This window comes from Paramisgurnus dabryanus, chromosome 11 (assembly GCF_030506205.2).
Source record: "Paramisgurnus dabryanus chromosome 11, PD_genome_1.1, whole genome shotgun sequence".
Taxonomy (NCBI): domain Eukaryota; kingdom Metazoa; phylum Chordata; class Actinopteri; order Cypriniformes; family Cobitidae; genus Paramisgurnus; species Paramisgurnus dabryanus.
In genome coordinates, this window is record NC_133347.1 from 13040271 (window position 1) to 13061497 (window position 21227).

General features: G+C 43.5%; 1 protein-coding gene across 2 annotated transcripts in view; it reads right to left on the reverse strand.

Moving 5' to 3' along the window:
* Positions 1–21227, reverse strand: part of nphp4 (nephronophthisis 4) — a 385328-nt gene that overhangs the window by 51631 nt on the left and 312470 nt on the right. For both annotated transcript variants that reach the window (XM_065246844.2, XM_065246843.2), the window contains exons 12-13: positions 13850–13984; positions 2092–2240 (exon numbers count right to left, since the gene is read on the reverse strand). In XM_065246844.2, coding sequence (XP_065102916.1) covers positions 2092–2240; positions 13850–13984 — 284 coding nt within the window. The remainder of the gene's footprint in view (positions 1–2091; positions 2241–13849; positions 13985–21227) is intronic.

The window sequence follows — 21227 nt, forward strand, 5'->3', positions numbered from 1 at the left end:
ATTTCGTGTTTTATCGTGATCGTATAATGAATTCCTGTTTTCGTGTGATTATCACGTATTGGTTACTCAACTGTTTTGTCCTATTTTCTTACCATTGTCGCTTCGGTTTAGGGTTAGATTTACATAAAATGACATCCCTAACCAAACCCAACTCTAACCCTAACGCCAGGCGACATATAAAAAAATAAATCAGAAAAAATAGTATAAACCAATATATAAAGTGACATTCTAATGCAAGCACCAAATCTAACCCTAAACCGAATTGACAATGGTTTAAAAATAGGAAAAAGCAGTTGAGTAACCAATACGTGATAATCACACGAAAACAGGAATTCGTTATACGATCACGAAAAAACACGAAATTTCGTGATAATAGCACGAAAAAAGAATCAAAAAAAATACGTGACTATATCACAAAACTTTGTGAGACTGGGTAGAATATTTTACATGTTCTAACAGTACAGAACACCTGTATTCCTTTAGAAAACATGTGTTATTACTTTAGGCATTTTGTACAGTGTGTGTTCATTTAAACACCTGCAATGATCAGTGTTTAGCTATAATGACTAAATACCAGAGGGATCTGGAATTATACCCAGAAATACCATTAAAAAACTCCTCTGACAAAGACTAGTGTATCACAATGTCCCAAGGACAATGTTTCCCCCTGCCTAAAAATAGCCTGAGCTCAAAAAATACATACAAAAATGCTCTTTTACACAGCTTTAAACTCATTTTTAAATCAACTTAATTTTTTTCATCCCAGTTTAGTATTCAGACTTCAATTTTAATTTCATAGAGTTCAATCAGATAACAACTAATACAAAAAAAGTGTTCCTATTTTAAATAAAAAGGCAATGCACTGCATCACAAAATGTTCTGAGATTTGGGTCTCTGCAGGGTCAGCAGACAAATATAAATACTGTTGACCTGTCAGGGAGCACTGTGTTTGGTCAGAATTAAATGATTAATATCTCACTCTAAGTTAACAAACTTTTTATGCTACTTTAAACTAACTGTTTTAAAACAATTGACACCATTAAAGCACAGCTAATGCACACATACAAATTTGAAGTGTTTTATACAGAAAGGCCTTAAAGGGATAGTTCGGCCAAAAACGATATTAAACCCATGATTTACTCACCCCAAGCTGTCCGAGTTGCATATGTCCATCGTTTTTCAGACAAACACATTTTCGGATATTTTAGAAAATGTTTTAGATCTTTCAGTTGATTAAATGTAATATTACGGGGTCCACGACCTTCAAGTCCAAAAAAAGTGCGTCCATCCGTCACAAATTAAATCCAAACGGCTCCAGGATGATAAACAAAGGTCTTCTGAGGGTAATCCACGAGTGTTGTTGTAGAAATATCCATATTTAAAACTTTATTAACGAAAATAAATACCTTCTGGTAGCGCCGCCATCTTAGACTCTCTGTATTCAGGACAGAGTATTAGCGTAGTGAACGCACTTTTCTTAGTGACGTATGACAAATTCGGAGGGCGGGGGCACAGAGCAGCAGCAGAGTAGCCTCCGTAGGCTGCGTAAGCTCTCATCCTGAATGCGGACGCGGCTAAGATGGCGGCGCTACCGGAAGGTATTTATTTACGTTTATAAAGTTTTAAATATGGATATTTTTACAACCACACCGCGCGGATTACCCTCAGAAGACCTTTGTTTAACATCCTGGAGCCGTTTGGATTTATTTTGTGAAGGATGGACGCACTTTTTTTGGACTTGAAGGTCGTGGACCCCGTAACATTACATTTAATCAACTGAAAGATCTAAAACATTTTCTAAAATATCCGAAAATGTGTTTGTCTGAAAAACGATGGACATATGCAACTCGGACAGCTTGGGGGTGAGTAAATCATGGGTTTAATATCTTTTTTGGCCGAACTATCCCTTTAAAATACTGCAGCTAAAACATGTCAGTTGCAATTAAAGGGTTTTGCATCTGAGCTATTCATATATTTTATAAATATATATTTTTAGATACATTTCACGGTTAAAATATTATAAATGTGTAAAACAGAAATTTTTTGAGGATGTGGGGATGTTGGTGTGCCTGTATGCTGTGTAGTTCTCACCCTGCAGCGTGTGTACCGAGGGTGATGACAGGGGCGTGCACTGGGTTGAAGGTCAGCTCCTGTATCTCGCCCTCTTCCTCACTTCTCTCTCCCTCTCTCTCCTGCACACTCAGCTCCAAGTGCGCTATGCTGCCAGCACCTGGCCGCTCCTGATTTAGTTTCAACACAAACGCATACACAAAACAAGAACAAGAGACAAAATAAGGATTTCTTTTTGGCTAAAGTTCATCCTGCAGCAAATCCTGCAGGATTTTTTTTGGACATTTATGAGAACTGTCATTAAGTGTCATTTGTTCAGTTATGTCATTTTTAATGCAAAGATGACATTGTCTGATGTCTTTGTTATGACAAATTGTCATAAATCTGTCATAAATAAACATGACATAGCAGATTCATTATCAAACTCAAGAAACTATCTAGCTTTATGGGTAAACATTACATTGAACTGTCATGTGATTGGTTTTGACATTGGCTGTCATGAGTCCATTATAACGGTGTCATCTGACCACGTTTTACCAGTGATAGAAATTGAATTTGTCATTTAAATGTCATTAAGGGGTAATCCTCTGTCATATAGTTCCCTTTCAGTCGGTCACTACAACGTCACGTCGTGACCGACGAATTGGGAACTCGCTTAGAGAGACCAATCTGCTTCGAATACTACTAAAACGCCAATGAACTTGGCATTGAGATATTTGCATAATGCTGGCGCCGCCCCGCCAGGTGCGTATATAAGCAGCAGGTGCAAATAGGGAAATTAGCTTTTTATCGCTTCGAAAGCCGGCAGTATCTGCTACTGAGAAGCTACTTTACTCTGGTCGGATTCGATTGCTGAAGTTGGTTGGACTAGCAGTACCACAGCGGACGCTTCGCTTAATTCCACGGCTCTACACCTGTTTGTTGTTTTGAGTTTAGTGTGTGCGTTGCCTTCCCTGTGCGCATCATCAACTGAGCATCTGAGTGAATTTCCCTAAAAGAGTGATACGAGAGAGCTTTGTGCCTTGTTAAAGGCAGCCACTCTCTCGTATATCCGGACATCAGCGTCCTTTTCAGGATGGCTTTTCGTCCGTGCGATCTTGGGTGCGGCAAATACATGGGTCCGAAGGACGGTCACGAGCGTTGTCTTTCGTGTTTGGGCATCGAGCACGCAGAGGCAGCGTTCGCTGGGGGTAAGTGTTCTCACTGCGAGAACATGTCCATTGTGGATTTGCGCAGACGGTTGTCTTTCCTCCGGGAAAAACGCAACCCTCGTCATGCGAGTGCTGAACGCCGCCACGGTGCGGCTGTGAAGCTCTCAAAGGACGACCTGCGCATCACTGTGCTGAGCCGAGCGGGGGATTCGTCCTCAGGCTCTCAGCCTCCTCATCCACAGCCGGTTGATGTGCCGATGGAGACTTCAGCGTCGTGTTCTACGATGTCTCTAGAATCCATCGTGCCGCCCTCCGGGTCCACCGACGCCGCAGCATCCGAGGGTGGGCCTCCTCCCCCTGACGTGGACCCCGACGCCCTTCCTCCCTCTGGTCGGGTTGGGACGCCGGAGTTCGATCCAGAGATGGTGGCCGTGCTCGCTCGAGCGGCGGAGACCGTAGGGTTAGAGTGGGTTCCCCCCCTCAGCCCGAACCGTCCCGCCTGGATGATTGGTTCTTTGGAGCTGCCCGGGTGCAACCCTCTCCACCGGTGCCTTTCTTCCCCGAGGTGCACGAGGAGCTGACTAGAACCTGGAAGTCGCCGTTTTCCACGAGATTACGGCCGTTTCAGCCCTCCCCCCTCACCTCCCTCACCGGCGGAGCCGCTAAGGGTTACACGGGGATCCCTCCTGTGGAGCGTGCTGTCGCGATGCAGCTGTGTCCGGCTCACGCTCCCTCTTGGAAGGACCGCCCAACCCTCCCCTCTCGTGCCTGCAGACAGTCCTCCGGTTTAACGGGCGCTGCCCACCAGGCATGTGGAGAGGCGGCTTCAGCCCTGCACGCAATGGCGTTGCTGCAGGTTCACCAAGCTAAGGCCTTGAGGGATCTGCACGAGGGAGGACACGACTCGCCTGTCCTTTCGGAGCTCCGGGCTGCCACTGACCTGGCTCTTCGCGCTACGAAGGTGACAGCGCAGGCGATTGGTCATGCCATGTCCACGATGGTGGTCCAGGAACGCCACTTATGGCTATGTCTGGCGGACATGTCGGATGCGGAGAAGAACAAGTTCTTGGACGCTCCAGTGTCGCAGGCTGGCCTCTTCGGTGAGTCGGTGGAGTCCTTCGCCCAGCAGTTCTCCGCCGCCCAGAAGCAGACGGAGGCGATCGCTCAGATCATACCCCGGCGCAAGCGACCTGCATCTCGCCCTCCAGCGCCGGCGGGCCCATCTGCTCCTCGCCGAGGGCGCCCTGCGGCGGCTGCCTCGACCCCACCCAACTAGAACATCTTCCAGGCCACGGAGGGGGAACAGCCGTCGGCAGCCCGCCCCGCCCGCCCCACCCGCTTCCCGTGGTAAACGGAAATCGAAGCGGCCCTGAGACGGGCGACCTGGAATCGGATGGGATCACTCTTCGGGAGACGGTGACGCCACCGCTCCCTCCACCGGTAGAGGGCCGGATGGAGAATCCTTGGTTTCGTTTTGTTTCTGTTCCGCCGGCTTCTCAGCCGGCACCCACAAAACCACAAAAAGAGTGCATTCCTATTCCTTCTCCAGGTCTTCAGAGGATCGAGAGAGATGTGAGCGGGCATTCACATGCTCTTCCTCCCTCTCCTCTATCGCCAGCGGGTGTTCTGAGGAGTTCCAGCTCTCCGCTGAGGAGACGGGACCACCAGCACCCTCATCGGAGTCTGTGCTCTCCGCTGAGGAGACCAGACGACCGTCACCCTCAGCGGGCTCAGGTCAGTGTCACACACACACATACTGTAGATACTTATGCTGTCTCAGCAGACGTACCGGCAGTACCACCTGTCCCGCTCCGCCGCCCCCCCGCGGGTACCCCGGTAGTGCCGTTAATTCCCCTCGTACGGTCCCTGGGGGCTTGGCTTCAGCTTCCCAGCCCGTCTCGTTGGGTTTTACGCACTGTCCGCCTCGGTTACGAAATACAATTCAGCCGGCACACACCCAAATTCTCGGGCATTCGTTTCACCACGGTGAAAGCGTCCGATGCACATGTACTGCGTGCAGAGGTCGAAGTCCTGCTGGCGAAGGACGCGATCGAGCCGGTCCCTCCAACCGAGATGAGGTCGGGCTTCTACAGCCCGTATTTTATAGTACCCAAAAAAGGCGGGGGGTTGCGACCGATCTTGGATTTGCGCGTTCTGAACAAATCTCTGCAGAGGAGGTCTTTCAGGATGATAACACCGAAGCAAATATTCAATTCGCCCCCAAGATTGGTTTGCGGCTATAGACCTGAAAGACGCGTACTTTCATGTGTCCATTCTCCCTCGTCACAGACCATTTCTCCGGTTTGCATTCGAGGGACGGGCATACCAGTACAAAGTTTTACCGTTCGGGCTATCCCTCTCTCCCCGTGTGTTCACGAAAGTAGTGGAGGCGGCGTTAAAACCCCTCAGAGAGAGCGGCGTTCGCATATTGGCTTACCTCGACGATTGGCTTATAATAGCGCATTCTCGACGGACGCTTTGCGAACACAGAGATTTAACGCTTCGGCATCTCGCCCGTTTGGGTCTTCGGGTCAACTGGGAAAAGAGCAAACTCTGCCCCACGCAGAGGATCTCTTTTCTCGGGATGGAACTGGACTCGATCGATTTATCGGCACGTTTGACAGAAGAGCGCGTCCAGTCAATTCTGACTTGCCTCGGTTCATTTCGAGGGAAGAATGCGGTCCCGCTGAAACAATTTCAAAAGCTCCTGGGGCATATGGCAGCAGCAGCGGCCGTGACACCGCTCGGGCTGCTCCATATGAGACCGCTTCAGCGTTGGCTTCATGATCGTGGCGCGCCGGCATCCATCGTGTAACCATTACACCTGCGTGTCGCCTAACATTCCCCCCGTGGTCGGACCCCGCGTTTCTCAGGTCCGGTGTGTCCATGAGACAGATCGCTCGGCATGCTGTTGTACATACAGATGCGTCCGACACGGGCTGGGGTGCCACGTACGACGAGCTTACAGCTTCAGGGGTGTGGACAGCACCCCAGTTGCACTGGCATATCAATTGCCGAGAGTTGTGGGCAGTATATCTGGGACTTGTACGCTTCGCTACGGAGCTGCGAGGGAAGGATGTACTAGTACGCACCGACAACACTGCGACCGTTGCGTATATCAACCGTCAAGGCGATTTGCGCTCCCGTCACCTGTCGCATCTCGCTCGTCATCTCCTCCTTTGGAGTCAGAAGCATCTGAGGTCCCTTCGTGCCATTCACATTCCGGGCTCGCTCAATACAGCAGCGGACGCGCTTTCTCGAGCTGCGCGCCCCGGCGAATGGCGACTCCACCCCCAGACGGTCCAGCTAATTTGGAAGAAGTTCGGTCGTGCGCAGATAGACCTGTTTGCGTCGCCGGACGATACCCACTGTCGCCTATTTTATTCACTAACCGAGGGCAGCCTCGGCGTGGACGCATTGGCACACAGCTGGCCTCGGGGGATGCGCAAATACGCATTCCCCCCAGTGAGCTTAATCGCACAGACGCTGTGCAAAGTCAGGCAGGACGAGGAGAGCCTTTTACTGATCGCCCCATATTGGACGAGCAAGAATTGGTTTCCAGAGTTAATGCTCCTCGCGACAGCCCCTCCCTGGCGGATTCCCCTGAGGAAGGACCTTCTTTCTCAAGGAGGGGGCACATTATGGCACCCGCGCCCCGACCTGTGGGATCTCCATGTGTGGTCGTTGAGCGCGCGCAAGGTTTAAGTGATTTACCACAAGCGGTATCTAACACAATCAACGCGGCACGAGCTCCGTCCACAAGACGGGCTTACGCGTTTAAATGGAACCTTTTCGTCACCTGGTGCTCTTCGCAACGCGAGGACCCCAGAGAATGCCCTATTAACATCGTGCTTTTATATCTTCAACATAGGTTAGACGGTAGGCTGTCACCCTCCACCATTAAAGTTGATATCGCTGCTATTTCTGCTCATCACTCACTTATCAACGGCAGATCAGTTGGCCAGCATGATTTGGTTATTAGATTTTTAAGAGGCGCTCGTAGGCTAAACCCCTCGCGCCCTCCTTCTATTCCTCCCTGGGACCTGTCCATGGTGCTGAAAGCCCTTCAGGCCCCCCCGTTCGAGCCTTTGCAGTCTGCGAGTCTGAAGCTTTTATCAATGAAAGCTCTGACCCTGCTAGCATTGGCCTCAGTGAAGAGAGTAGGGGATTTACATGCATTCTCTGTTGACGATTCGTGCCTTCAGTTTGGTCCTGCTGCCTCGAGCGTAACATTGAGGCCCAGACCAGGCTACGTGCCCAAAGTTCCCACTACTCCTTTCAGAGATCAAGTGGTGAGCTTGCAAGCGCTGCCTCCGGAGGACGCAGACCCAACCATGGCTTTGTTGTGCCCCGTACGCGCACTGCGACTCTATGTGGATCGCACGCAAAGCCTCAGGACCTCAGACCAGCTCTTTGTTTGTTATGGTGGCCAGCAGAAAGGGAAAGCTGTCACTAAGCAGAGGATGTCTCATTGGATAGTTGATACTATCGCCCTGGCTTATAATCTTCAGGGTATTCCTTGCCCCTTTAATTTGAGAGCGCACTCCACACGGAGTGTTGCCTCATCTTGGGCTCTAGCTCGTGGTTCCTCGCTAACAGACATCTGTAGAGCTGCTGGTTGGGCGACACCTAATACGTTCATTAGATTTTACAGTGTTCGTATCGAGCCTGTATCCTCTCGTGTTCTTTCCTCACCAGGGGGAGCACGGAGAGCAGTCTCGCAGGTCGGCTTGCAGCCTCCAACTGATGCTTCATAACTGTGTCAGTATGGAAGGCCTTCAGAACAAAAATGCGTAATGGTTTGAATTGTTCTTCCTCCGCTGCCTTGGCAGCCTTTGTTGCGGAGCATTGGCTGTCAGCCTTTCACTAGCTGTATCCTCGCGAACCTACGTGTCTGGCTCGGGCTCCACATTGTGTCCCACCGGGTTCCTTTGTGAGTATTTTTCCGTGGGGTTAATCCTACCAGCCCACGTTTCCCTTAGCAGAGCACTGCTTTGCTTACACAGCCACGGCTGTCTTTATTCCTCAACTACGGTTGACTTTCGCCCACCATTAGCCCTTAAGACGGGTGGTGGCTTCCGCAGCGTTCCTATCCCGCTCAGGTAGGGCGCTTCCCAGTCGCTGGCACTTCTGTGGGGTTAAAGGAACATCTAGTGCCCGGCCTTCTGCCTTAAAACCTACCTCCTCCTCCTTAAGTGGAACCGGAGGGCTTTTACGCAGTCACTGGAAGAGGTCAGCCCCTAGTGGCGTTTTGATAGGGATTCCCAATTCGTCGGTCACGACGTGACGTCGTAGTGACCGACTGAAAGGGAACGTCTCGGTTACGGATGTAACCCTCGTTCCCTGAAGGAGGGAACGGAGACGTCACGTCCCGTCGCCACAGGTGCTGCCACCTGCTGTTACGGCCGGTCACACTTTCCGGCTTTCTCAGCGAAAAAGAAGCTATTTTCCCTATTTGCACCTGCTGCTTATATATGCACCTGGCGGGGCGGCGCCAGCATTATGCAAATATCTCAATGCCAAGTTCATTGGCGTTTTAGTAGTATTCGGAGCAGATTGGTCTCTCTAAGCGAGTTCCCAATTCGTCGGTCACGACGTGACGTCTCCGTTCCCTCCTTCAGGGAACGAGGGTTACATCCGTAACCGAGACGTTTTATAACAGCGTCACAACATGATCTTTATAGGCTTCTGTATGATTGTTAATTGGAGTGGATTGAACATTAAACTTGAAAGCGCAACGTGCATACCCGATAGCGCACGTGCACAGCCAAACGACTTTATGTTCGCGTCTTTTTGGCTTAAACTAACAAATGCTCATATGTCAAAATTGCTGTCTTTGTGATTTTCATAGTAAACATTTTGTTACTGTACGTCTTAAACGAACAAACATGTTATTGCATTCAGTCTTATAATAAGCATAATCTGTCTCTGTCATATAAATTAATTAAATATCAAAAAAGAAAACTTTTGTGTCTTCATAAATAAAGATTAATCCATATTTACTTTTGCCAAACATCCTTTGTGTTGAGCTCTGCTATTTGAAATAAGTTTAAGGTTTATCATGGAGTTTAGATTTCCTGATCTTTTGCTTCATTAAAGAGATATTTAACACAAAATGAAAATTCTGTCATTTTTTTTTACATCCTAATGTTGTTCTAAACCTGTACGAATTTCTTTTTTCTGATGAACACAAAAGAATATATTTTGATAAATGATGGTAAGCACACAGCTGATTGTAACCATTGACTTCCATAGTAGGAAAAAAACAATATGATGGAATTGAATGGATATACCATTAATTGTGTGCTTACCATCATTTATTAAAATATCTTATTTTGTGTTTATAAAAATAAAATAAACTTATTCAGGTTAAGAACAACATAAGGGTGAGTAAATAATGACAGAATTTTCATTTTGGGTGAATCCCTTTAACAGAAATACAGTAGAAATGTTAAAAATTCACCCTTATTATGTTTACATCTAATAATGTATTCATTCATGCTTTCTTGATACATGGTTACACATAGTTTTTTCATGGACTATGGACCCCCTAAAGTAGCTTTGGCCACCCCCTGGCCTGAAATCGCTGATGCAACCTTTAAAGTATATAATTAAGAATGTTTTGGCATTTATTTGAGATACATTATGGTTTTTATTAAAGGGATAGTTCGACCAAAAATGATATTAAACCCATGATATACTCACCCCCAAACTGTCCGAGTTGCATATGTCCATCGTTTTTCAGACAAACACATTTTCGGATATTTTAGAAAATATTTTAGATCTTTCAGTTGATTAAATGTAATGTTACAGGGTCCAGCCATAGTCCACGACCTTCAAGTCCAAAAAAAAGTGCTTCCATCCTTCACAAATTAAATCCAAATGGCTCCAGGATGATAAACAAAGGTCTTCTGAGGGTGATCCGCGCGGTGTTGTTGTAAAAATATCCATATTTAAAACTTTATTAACGAAAATAAATACCTTCTGGTAGCGCCGCCATCTTAGACTCCTCTGTATTCTGGAGAGAGTATTAGCGTAGTGTACGCACTTTTCTTAGTGACGTATGACAAATTCGGAGGGCGGTGGCACAGAGCAGCAGCAGAGTAGCCTCCGTAGGCTGCGTAAGCTCTCATCCTTAATGTGAACGCGACTAAGATGGCGGCGCTACAGGAAGGTATTTATTTTCGTTAATAAAGTTTTAAATATGGATATTTCTACAACACCACCGCATGTATTACCCTCAGAAGATCTTTGTTTATCATCCTGGAGCCATTTGGATTTAATTTGTAAAGGATGGACGCACTTTTTTTGGACTTGAAGGTCGTGGACTATGGCTGGACCCCGTAACATTACATTTAATCAACTGAAAGATCTAAAACATTTTCTAAAATATCGGAAAATGTGTTTGTCTGAACAATGACGGACATATGCAACTCGGACAGCTTGGGGGTGAGTAAATCATGGGTTTAATATCATTTTTGGCCGAACTATCCCTTTAATCAAGAAACAGAAACTAATCATTAGATTAATCGTCCAATTAGTTGTTAGATTAGTCGACTAATCGGAAAAATAATCGCAAGATTAATCGTTTAATAAATAGTGGTTTACACCTGATGACAGCAAATGTCAAAACCAACTACATGACAGTTTAATGTAATGTTAACCCATAAAGCTAGATAGTTTCTTAAGTTTGATAATTAATCTGCTATTTCATGTTTACATTGTCTTGGTAATGTCAAGTTGTCATGACAAGTTATGATGTGGTGGTTCATGTCAAGTTGTCATAACAAAGATATCTCAAACAATGTCATCTTTGCAATAAAATGACATAATTGAGCGAATGACACTTAATGACAGTTGTCTAAAATGTGCATAAAATCTCCTTCATTTTTATGACATGTGTCATGTCATGATTATGAAGCTGTCATGTCAGTCTTGCGCACAAGTCTTAAGGTTAACACAATAGCAATTACAGAATTTCCTAAGTGGACCAACATTTTTTTTGTGAGACTTAGTAGCATGTAAACTCAATAAACATGGGCAGAACTGACTATACTGAATCATATTTTGCTTTGTTTTCTGTTATAACAAAAACATGTTGTATTATTTACAAAACAAAAAAGGCTGATCTACACACATTTCTCCTGATATTGGTCGTGGACCACCACTGTTGTGTTAATATTTATCCTAGGAATTTTTGCCTCGCCATTGACTTTGGTAGCAATATTTTCTTAGAAAGAAAAGAAAATCTCAACTTTCTGCAGTTGACTTTTCTTCTATTCATTGACATTTCACTACCAGCTTGTATTTCCGCCTTGGCAAACTCCAGAACTTCGAGCACTGTTAATGTTCCTGTCCCCTTGTGATAAATGGCTTGTGTAGCAGCATCCCCAATTCCTAAGTCACTTTGGATAAAAGTGCCTGCTAAGTAATAAATGTCCACTTTCAAAGTAAATATAACATGATAGTATATGCAAGCAAAATCCAACTCAAACGTGCACATACGAAAGCAGCACTTTGGCCATACTTCGACATTCTGCTTTCAAACAAAAAATTCTTAAAAAAACTAAGAGAAGAAGATAACAGGATTGAAAACTCTGATTTGGGAGTGAGAAATAGAGACTCAGAAAAGAAAATCACTCAGGATTTTTTTAGCCAAAACTAAGGGTGTCACGTTTTCAATTTTAAATCGAAATCGATCGAAATTAAGTCACAACCTCGAACTTCGAATTAAAAAAAATGGAATTGTCAATGCTGCCACACCCCCATGTCACGTCCGGTCGGCTTGCCAAGTGAAAAAAAACCACACGTGTTGAGTGCTGCGACTTAACGTCCTCTAACTGCGCTAGCTACATCCAGTTAAAAGATGGCAGATGCAGGAAACACCACGCAAGCTGCTCTTAACATGGGAAAAAAAAACAGTACGCGCCTCCCGCCTTCAGCTTAACTCAATCAGAGCATGTGTATGTGCACAGCAGAGCGGCGTCTGTGACAGGACCAGTCGCTTCTCTGAACTGAGATCTGTTAAGTTTCACAACAACTTATTTCAGTTGCTTAACAGTTATGAAAACCGCATTTATTGGGGTATAGTGTCACAATCTCGTCTGATGGTAATAAAAGCTCGTTTTTAATGTGCAAACTTATGTGCGTGTACAGGCGTGTACCATATTTTTCCACTGGCAGCACGACTAACATGGCAGGGCATCTCCGGGTTCAAGGTCAGATATTATATTTCATAAAAATCTAGTATAAAAATAGCATAGCAACCTGTTCTTTCAAAAAAAGTAAAAATCGAGAATCGAATCAATCCGTGACCTTAGAATCGTAAACGTAATAAAACGTTACCTCAGCAGAAACTTCCTCTGAAAACTGTGACAGAAGAGCATGTGTGCGGCACACAGTCAAACAATTGTGGGGGTGGAAACTAAGCACTATGTGTTTATTTACACAGTACCAACATGTAGTTACAGTAAATGTTCTGTATGACAACCAGCATCAACATAAACACACATGCACCCACACATGCCATTAACATAATAAGTGTAGATATCCTGGTGCATGTGTTAAATGTTGCACAATGTATTTTTTATTTACTGTATATAAAAATATAATAAGCAAGGTGTTAATATTCTTTATTCAAATAAAAACGACAGTCTATATGGCATTAAATCTTGCTTGCTTACATGTTCTGTAAATGCAATATTTGGTTATTTAACATGAAATAACAAACACAACAGAGACCAATGATGGATACAGAAGGAAGAACTGCTTTAGATGTGGGGCCGTAGAGTTGTCTTAGAAAATCTCATTGATATGTTCCACCTTATCAGAGTACACTTCGAACCTGGTAAGCTTTGAAACTTTTCACTGCTACGTTTTTTGTAAATAACAAAGAATTCTTAAAAGCAGCACTTGCAGTAGATCTTACATAAGCAAGAAATGATCAATGAGCTCCCGCTAACTGAACAACCTTTATGAAGCTCTCAAAAGATGGATTTTCTAGGACACACTTTAACCCTTTTAAATTCTAGAGAATAATTGTGATGTCTAGTATATAACCAACATGGTACAGTAACAGGTACACCTGATACACTCTTAAAAATAAAGGTGCTACACGATGCCTTGGAAGAACCATTTTTGGCTGTGTGGTTCCATTTATCATCTAAAGAATTACTTTCTGTTTCACAAAAGGTTACTTGTAATGGAAAATGGTTTATTAGACTGTAAAAAGGGAAAATGAATGTATCTTGTAAGAACCTTTGACTGAATGTTTCTTTGGGGAACCATAAATGGTTCCTCTATGACATTCCTAAAGAACGTTCTGTAGTGAATATCAGTTGTATATCATCTTAATAGATGAAATACAGAACTACTTTAAATCAAGATACCTACTGGGTACGGTAGCCTATGTGGTCTGAAACTAAATCTGTATATTTGTCCTAAAGGATTATGTGTATATGCATACGGGTCTACAGTAAATGATGTGTTTGTTTCCCTTTAATGTTTTGAGTGAGTGTAGGTGTTTTATTGCTTTGCGCAAATGCATCTCGGTGCTTTTGTTCTAAACGAAAAGGAACATATATTTTTGTGTGTGTGTCTGTGTGCGCGAATGTGGGTGGAAAACTTACGACATGTGACAGCTGGTGGGCCGATGCCATCAGGGAGGGAGAGAGAAGAGAGGGGAGCTGTTGTTGCCATGGAGACCCCACAGTGTGGCTCATGGTCGGGTAGCGTGAAGTCGCGGCAAGCTGAGAGAGAGACAGCTGAACAACAGAATCAGAGAAAAGAGAAAAAACAGACCGAAAAAAAATTTATACATATTTATCGCACGACACAACGGGCAGAAGCATCTGACGAAACGGCAATCCCCCGCAGCTGGCATGTACATAATGCCAACATCCAGCCGACACAAAGGCCGGATGAAATTAGAACCCTGTTTTTGTGTAAATGTGATGGATCCAGCTTTGAATGCTGCTGCTTTGGTTGCACGTATTTTCACACGAGCATTAATTTGTTTTTCTTCATTTGGAGAGTTTCGCAAATTTTGTTTCTCTTTTTCTTCTAAAGCGAGTCTTTACTGCAGTCAAAACACCAAAAGTAGCGATGAGATCCCACCCACAGGTTCACACGCGCAAGAAATACTGATACTATTGAAGACACCATGAAATCATCAAAATTGCTTAGTTGCTTATATAATTTTGTGCAAAACGTTAACGTTTTAAATTAGCACTTATTCAAAGCTACTGTAGTTCTCCAGGGCTTATCTGAATGAAGACATTATGAGTGCGATGATGCAACCGTGATGATTTTAATCCGATTTGTCTGTACTCACAGTGCATGTAAAAGATGTTGGCGTCTAAAGCAGCGCTGTGATGATCTGTATTTTACAGGGTTGAATGACTGTGCCAAAGCAAAAGAAGCTGAATATAGATTGTGATGGGGGTCAGTGGTGTTAAACTCCATCAGTACAGCCTAAAAATCATTGATGCCCGATAGACCCTCAAAGCATGTCTCCAATGACCCCCAACAATACAGACTAATTTATGAGTCAGTAAACCTAACACTTCTTAACTCATAACTACACTGTGCCCAGTATAGACGGTTTCAGCAGTAACAACATAAACAAGCGGCTTTCGTGGTCAACACGTAACTTCCGGTAAACTCTGCTAAGAATAAATAACAACAAAGTCCTTTTAAAGTTGTTTATTTATATAACAAGCTAAATAAACAACACGTGGATTACATAGGTAACCAAAACATTAGTTATTTTTAACAAGGTATTTGTTTAAAGGACAAGTTCGGTATTTTACACTTAAAGCCCTGTTTTCAGATTGTTTATGATGAAATAGAACGGTTTTGACTGAAATTTGGACATATGATGCTGTCCCGAGAATTTTCGGGTGTTTGTTCTATCACCTCCCACCTCTACAATGGGTGTATAGGTGCACTGGAACAATCCTTCCTAAAATGCATTAAACTTTCGTTTACAAAGACGTGAAACTCGCCGAGTGGTCAGGGGTGTTCACTGATATGCTCACACAAAAATCGCTGCAACAGGTTTTAGCATTCGTTGTAAACTTGTGGACCTATTTTTCCAAACGCCTCACACCCATACATTCTTCCGCTGAGAGCTTAAATAATAAACACTCCAGCCCAGTTGGTGGCGATAATCCACCCCGGCGCGGAGTAATACCGTACCTCACAGCACATCTAATACAAGTCAATGGAGTCGGACAAAAACTACGATAAAACCTGTTGGAAAGCATCTTTTGCAGCGATTTTTGTCAGTGAACACCCCTGACCACTCGGTGAGTTTCATGTCTTTGTAAACGAAAGTTTAATGCATTTTAGGAAGGATTGTTCCAGTGCACCTATAGACCCATTGTAGAGGTGGGGGCTGATACAATAAACACCCGAATATTCTCGGGACAGCATCAAATATCCAAATTTCAGTCAAAACTGTTTTATTTCATCATAAACAATCTGAAAACAGGGCTTTAAGTGTAAAATACCGAACTTGTCCTTTAAGAGTTCAGTGTAGCAACTAATCAGACAATTAAAAAACTGAAACCGGAAGTAGATGATGGACCAGACGCGTATCGCGTCACCGCTCGTGCATCTGATGAAACGGTCTATAAGCTGAAACTTGACCATTGTTCTTAATGCTGCTTACATCTAAGTACAATTCATAAGTAAGCAACAGAGTCTAGACAAATGACAAGACAAGATAAAAAGCAGGGTTGACTCAATAAATGAACCGGATTCACACTCGGGTCAACCGCATTCAAATCGCACCACTTCAACATCCTGGAGCACATGTACCCACCAGGTCATGTCTCTGATGTCATTTTGCCGTGTTTTTTTTTCTTTACAATAAATACCACTTGTTTTTTTTATGAAATGACTATACATGCATTTTAAAAATCATGCAACAGTCCACCTTTTGGAGCCCCTACTGTATATATGGCAATGATCATTACTTGCTTAACTGAATTTGAAATAATTTGAGTCACAAAAGTTTCGATAAACAGAAGGTTTGGTGTGGACTGTACTGAGGTCCCCGGACAGAAGCAACTTCAGACACATAAACAAATGACATGCACATAAACAACTCATCATTCTGTATAGAGAGAACATATGACAAACAGACCGACCGACCCACATGATAGCTGAACTACTGACAGACATAGTGCCAACAGAAGAGGCGCAAGGTCAGAATAAAAATCGTGCCTGTCGATATTCACAAAGCCAGCTCTTGTTTGACATACACTCACTTTCATGCATACTAAAAAACTAAATCAATAACAGAGGCATCGCTGTTTCTGAAAGAGAGAATAGAACGAGGCAGAGGCTCTTTTTATGAAGCATTAACTATAAATAGAGAGTGAGTGCATGCATCTAAAGCAAGCATTTTATCTCACAAATACAGTACAGGATATGTGAGGGGCATGGATGCTGGCATTATTTACCCCTAGAGACCCAAACGTTGATAATATGTGTTTTTCCAAAGCCAAAATATGCACATGCTATTTTTTTAATCTTTTCAAAGAAAACCTCTAACATTCTTAAAATATGAAAACCATATTTCAGATTTTGTCTCCCTTAATGGCACAATATGTAAGATTATTGAATAAAAAATATTAGCACAGTGTTATATATTTTGTTATCCCAAATTTCTTTAAACAAAGTTTGAATCCAAAAAATAGCAGTTTTAATAAGTGCCCGCTTGTAAATCTGCTTTTAAAGGCTGACTAACCTAGGTGTTTTCAGCAATATAAAATTAGTCTCTTGTATCTCCAGAATGTGTCTGTAAAGTTTCAGCTCAAAATACACCACAGATCTTCATTATATGATGTTGAACATAGCCATTTGTGACTGTAATAAAAAACTGGCTGTTTTAGGGGTTTGGCACACCAAGGGCCCTATTTTAACGATCTGAAACGCAAGTGCGAAGTGCAACGCGCAAGTGAGTTTGTGGGCGGATCTTGGGCGCTGTTGCTATTTTCCCGGCGTGAGAAATAACTCTTGCGCCGGGCGCAAATCAATAAGGGGTTGGTCTGAAGTAGGTTCATTATTCATAGGTGTGGTTTGGGCATGACGTCAAATAAACCAATCAGAACGCTATCCAACATTCCCTTTAAGCGCAAGGGCGCAAGTTCCATGGCGGGTTGCTATTATTATGACGGATTTACCAGGCGCACGCCAGGAGCGGTTTACAGCCGAGAAGACCGACGTTCTTGTAAGAGCAGTCAAAGACAGAGAAGTTGTTTTGTATGGGGATAGGAGAAACCCGCCCAAATCAGCGTAGGTTAAACAGGCGTGAGAGGAAATAGCCACAGTCTCATCAGCTGGCATCCCCATCGTTGCGCAAAGCGCTACAATGATGTCAGGAGACGGGGGAATCCCAAGCTTGCCAGCATAAATCGGGCACGCCGTGTAACGGGAGGTGGATCTGCCTCAGGACCTGACGCCAGCAGAGGACATCGCTGCGTCCACCCTCACCGCTGAAAGGGTTTGGGGGCTTTGAAATCGGACTCAAGAAACGCAAGCAAGGTCCAACCCCAAAGTACTCTTACAAATCAAGTTCATATACATTAAGGTTTCTTATGAAAATATTTTAATCGTTTTTTCATGAGAATTTTTTAACGCAGCCACACAATAAATAAAAACTATCACCACAATGCTCACCACAATGATTTCCCTTATCTCATGTGTTAATATTTTTTATTTTAACAATTTATGATTTGCAAAAATAACTGTTGCATCTGTGTAGATTAGATGCAAAGTGTATGCGCGTTGTGCACGCTTTACATTATGGTCAAGCATGCGCCCTTAAAATAGCATAATGAACAACGCGCAACGCGCCACTGACTTCGAACGCCAGCTGTTTATCAGCTGAGTACCAGCTTTCTTCAGCCGAATGCTTTGGTAGCTGTGATACTTGAGCTGTGAGCCAGTTGGTTGTTGTGATATTTGTCCCGCCCCTCCTGCACTGTGATTGGACGGCCATGTGAGAACTGACATTGACAAGCGGAGCTTTTCACCCAAAAAGTTGAATCTCTTTCAACTCTCGACACTCAGCGCAGAGTGCGAAAAAAACCCCACTAGCTGCTAGCTTATTTGAAAAAACGCTGAGCTTCCATTGGAAACAATTGAAAACATGAGCCGGCCGCGGGCGTAAAAGCTTTGATGTGCACGCCCCCTTAGTGTGTTTCTTTAAATGCTAAGAAAGTTTCTGTTCCCCACCCCATATGCAAAGTAGGGGGTAAAGCATTTACACATGTGCTTTGGCTACATCAAAACATGTGTCTCTGGCAGAAGGTTGAACTACGCGCTCATAATCAGTGTAATCAATGTGACATCACATTGATAGGGGATCCCCGACAGCCTGTTTTGTGTGACTGTTGCGGTTTAATGGAGATTACACAAAGATGAATAGATGGATTTGTATAATAACAGGATGTTTCTGCACACAGACTAGCGACAAATTTTCTGCTAGAAGCACATTTAAAGGAGCAGTGTGTAAATTTAAGCGGCATCTAGTGGTGAGGTTGCGAATTGCAAACAACGGCTCAGTCCACTGCTCACCTCTCGCTTTTGAAACACATAGAGAAACTACGGTAACCGCCACCAGACAAACATGTCATCGTCGGAGACAACTTAGTCAAAAAGTTTATGCGTTAAGGGCTTTTGTAGAAACACAAAATGGCGACTTTCATGTAAGGGGACCCTCTGTATATGTAGATAAAAACGTCTCATTCTAAGGTAATAAACACATAATGGTTCATTATGAAAGGTCTTTATACTGTACACCCCTGATAATATAGCTTTGTATATTATTTTGCATTTCTGTCTAAAAAAATACACACTACACCTTTAAAAGTGAATTTTCTAGGTTAGGAGGGCTTTAAGTCAGGACGTATGAAGCACTGCTTCCGGGTCCAAGCCTCTGCTCATTTTAATCAGCAATTCATGAGCACTATTTACTCATTTCACACATTTAAGATAAGCTTCAATAAACTCACAGAGTATATTCTCTAGGCTCACAGCATCCCGGACTTCAATATTTTACAGATTCATAAAAGACAAACTGCTGGTCATATGGGATTTCAGTATTGAGATTATTATGATGATTTGTTTTCGTAGTTTTAACACAGTGTGAGTACACACATGTATATTTTATTGTTTGCTTAACCATCTTGGACCTGGAAGCAGTGCTGTGTGATGCCAGAATTAACAAGCAGATGGTTTCCTGCCCTGGTTATCCTCGATTTCTGCTTTTGCTGCCATAGAAACCATAGGTTTATTTGACTTTACGTGGCACTGTGCAGACAGATCAGCCTATGACATAATAATATCATGGAAGTAATTTAAAAGTAATACTCTTGTGATAGTTTGGTGCCATATGCCAACTATTCTGAGCAGTCCAGTGTGCAGAAGTAACAGTAAAAGTATGCATATTGCGGAAGTAGTAACATCTAGCACGCCGCTCTGTTTTCACTTCTATCCAGCCAAACCGTGGGCTTACATTATAATCTATTGGTAAAAAAACTGTATTTTAAAACACCATCATTGAACAACATTTGCAAGTCCTGTTAGATCGTTCCCTATCGACAGTGAATGTGAAGACTACAACTCCCATCTTTCCACACTTTTTACAGCATCATCAAGCCGCAGTCGTTGTTTTTTGTTGTTATTACGACCTCTAGTTGTAAAAATTACATATTGTGCCTTTAAAGTACCAATATCAAATATAGCTGCAAGCAGCGATACGGGGTCAAGCACCTTCGGCGCAATGAGCACCCAAAGCACAGCAAAAACGGCACGACGCAGCATATGCGCAAAGCGCAGAAAGCGCGCAATACAGAGCCCGAACCCGAAGCAAAGCAAATGCAGAGCAGAACCACTGCAGTGCGGAGCAACAACAGTAAAGATGGCAAAAATATAATATCAGACAAAGTATTCAGAAGTTATAAGCAGTTCCATAAGAACTGTTATAGTTTATAACCCCTAGGTGGCGCTGTACTCTGACTTCCCAGGTACCTTCAGGACATCATGTCGAAGCTCCTTATTAATTTTTGCGCGGATATGTCCAATATTTCCAAAAATATAACAAATTATGTGAAATTTCAAAATGGCGGACAGGCGGTTCGGTCAAACCCGGCATAATACACATCGACAGATGCGGCATGAGGTAAGCAATCCATAGACATCAAGATCATAATTTTCTGACAAACAGTTCAGAAGTTATGGGCAAAAATAGCCTATTTTATTATCTCATGACCCATAGGTGGCGCTGTCACCAAATTTGGCATGGACCCCAAGTTCATGGTCCACATGAAGTCTACCAAATTTCATTTCAATTGATCAAAGAATGACTGAGCTACAGCTTCAGAACCATTTTTGCGTCAACCTCGTTAAGTTTGCGCATTTATTACTTTTGAACAAAGATAAATATCAAAATTCTGTTCAGTCATTTCTATGCGGCTTACTCCAAAGATCATCTGTGCCAAATCTCATAAGAATTGAACAACATTTGAAGGAGGAGTAGCGAAAAAATGGAATACTGTACATTTCAAAATGGCCGCTACTGTAATGGGTGGAGTCTTACTGTAAAGTATCAAATTCAATAAGCGGGATGGGAGCAATCACGTGTACTAAGTAGAATTTTTATAGATCAAATGGTTCACCAGTTATAACAGTTTGAACATTGAATTTTTGGACTACTGGTGGCGCTATAGAGTTACTGCTAAAGACCCCATTTTTGGTCACATGACTATTTATGACCACCTCTACAACTGTGCCAAATTTCATCATTTTCCTATGTACGGTTCATAGGGCTGCCATAGACTCCCATTGGGGAAAAATAATAATAATAATAATAATACTAACAATTACAATAGGTGTCTCAGCACCTTCGGTGCTTGACCCCTAAATATAGCTGCAAGCAGCGATACGGGGTCAAGCACCTTCAGCGCAATGAGCACCCAAAGCACAGCAAAAACG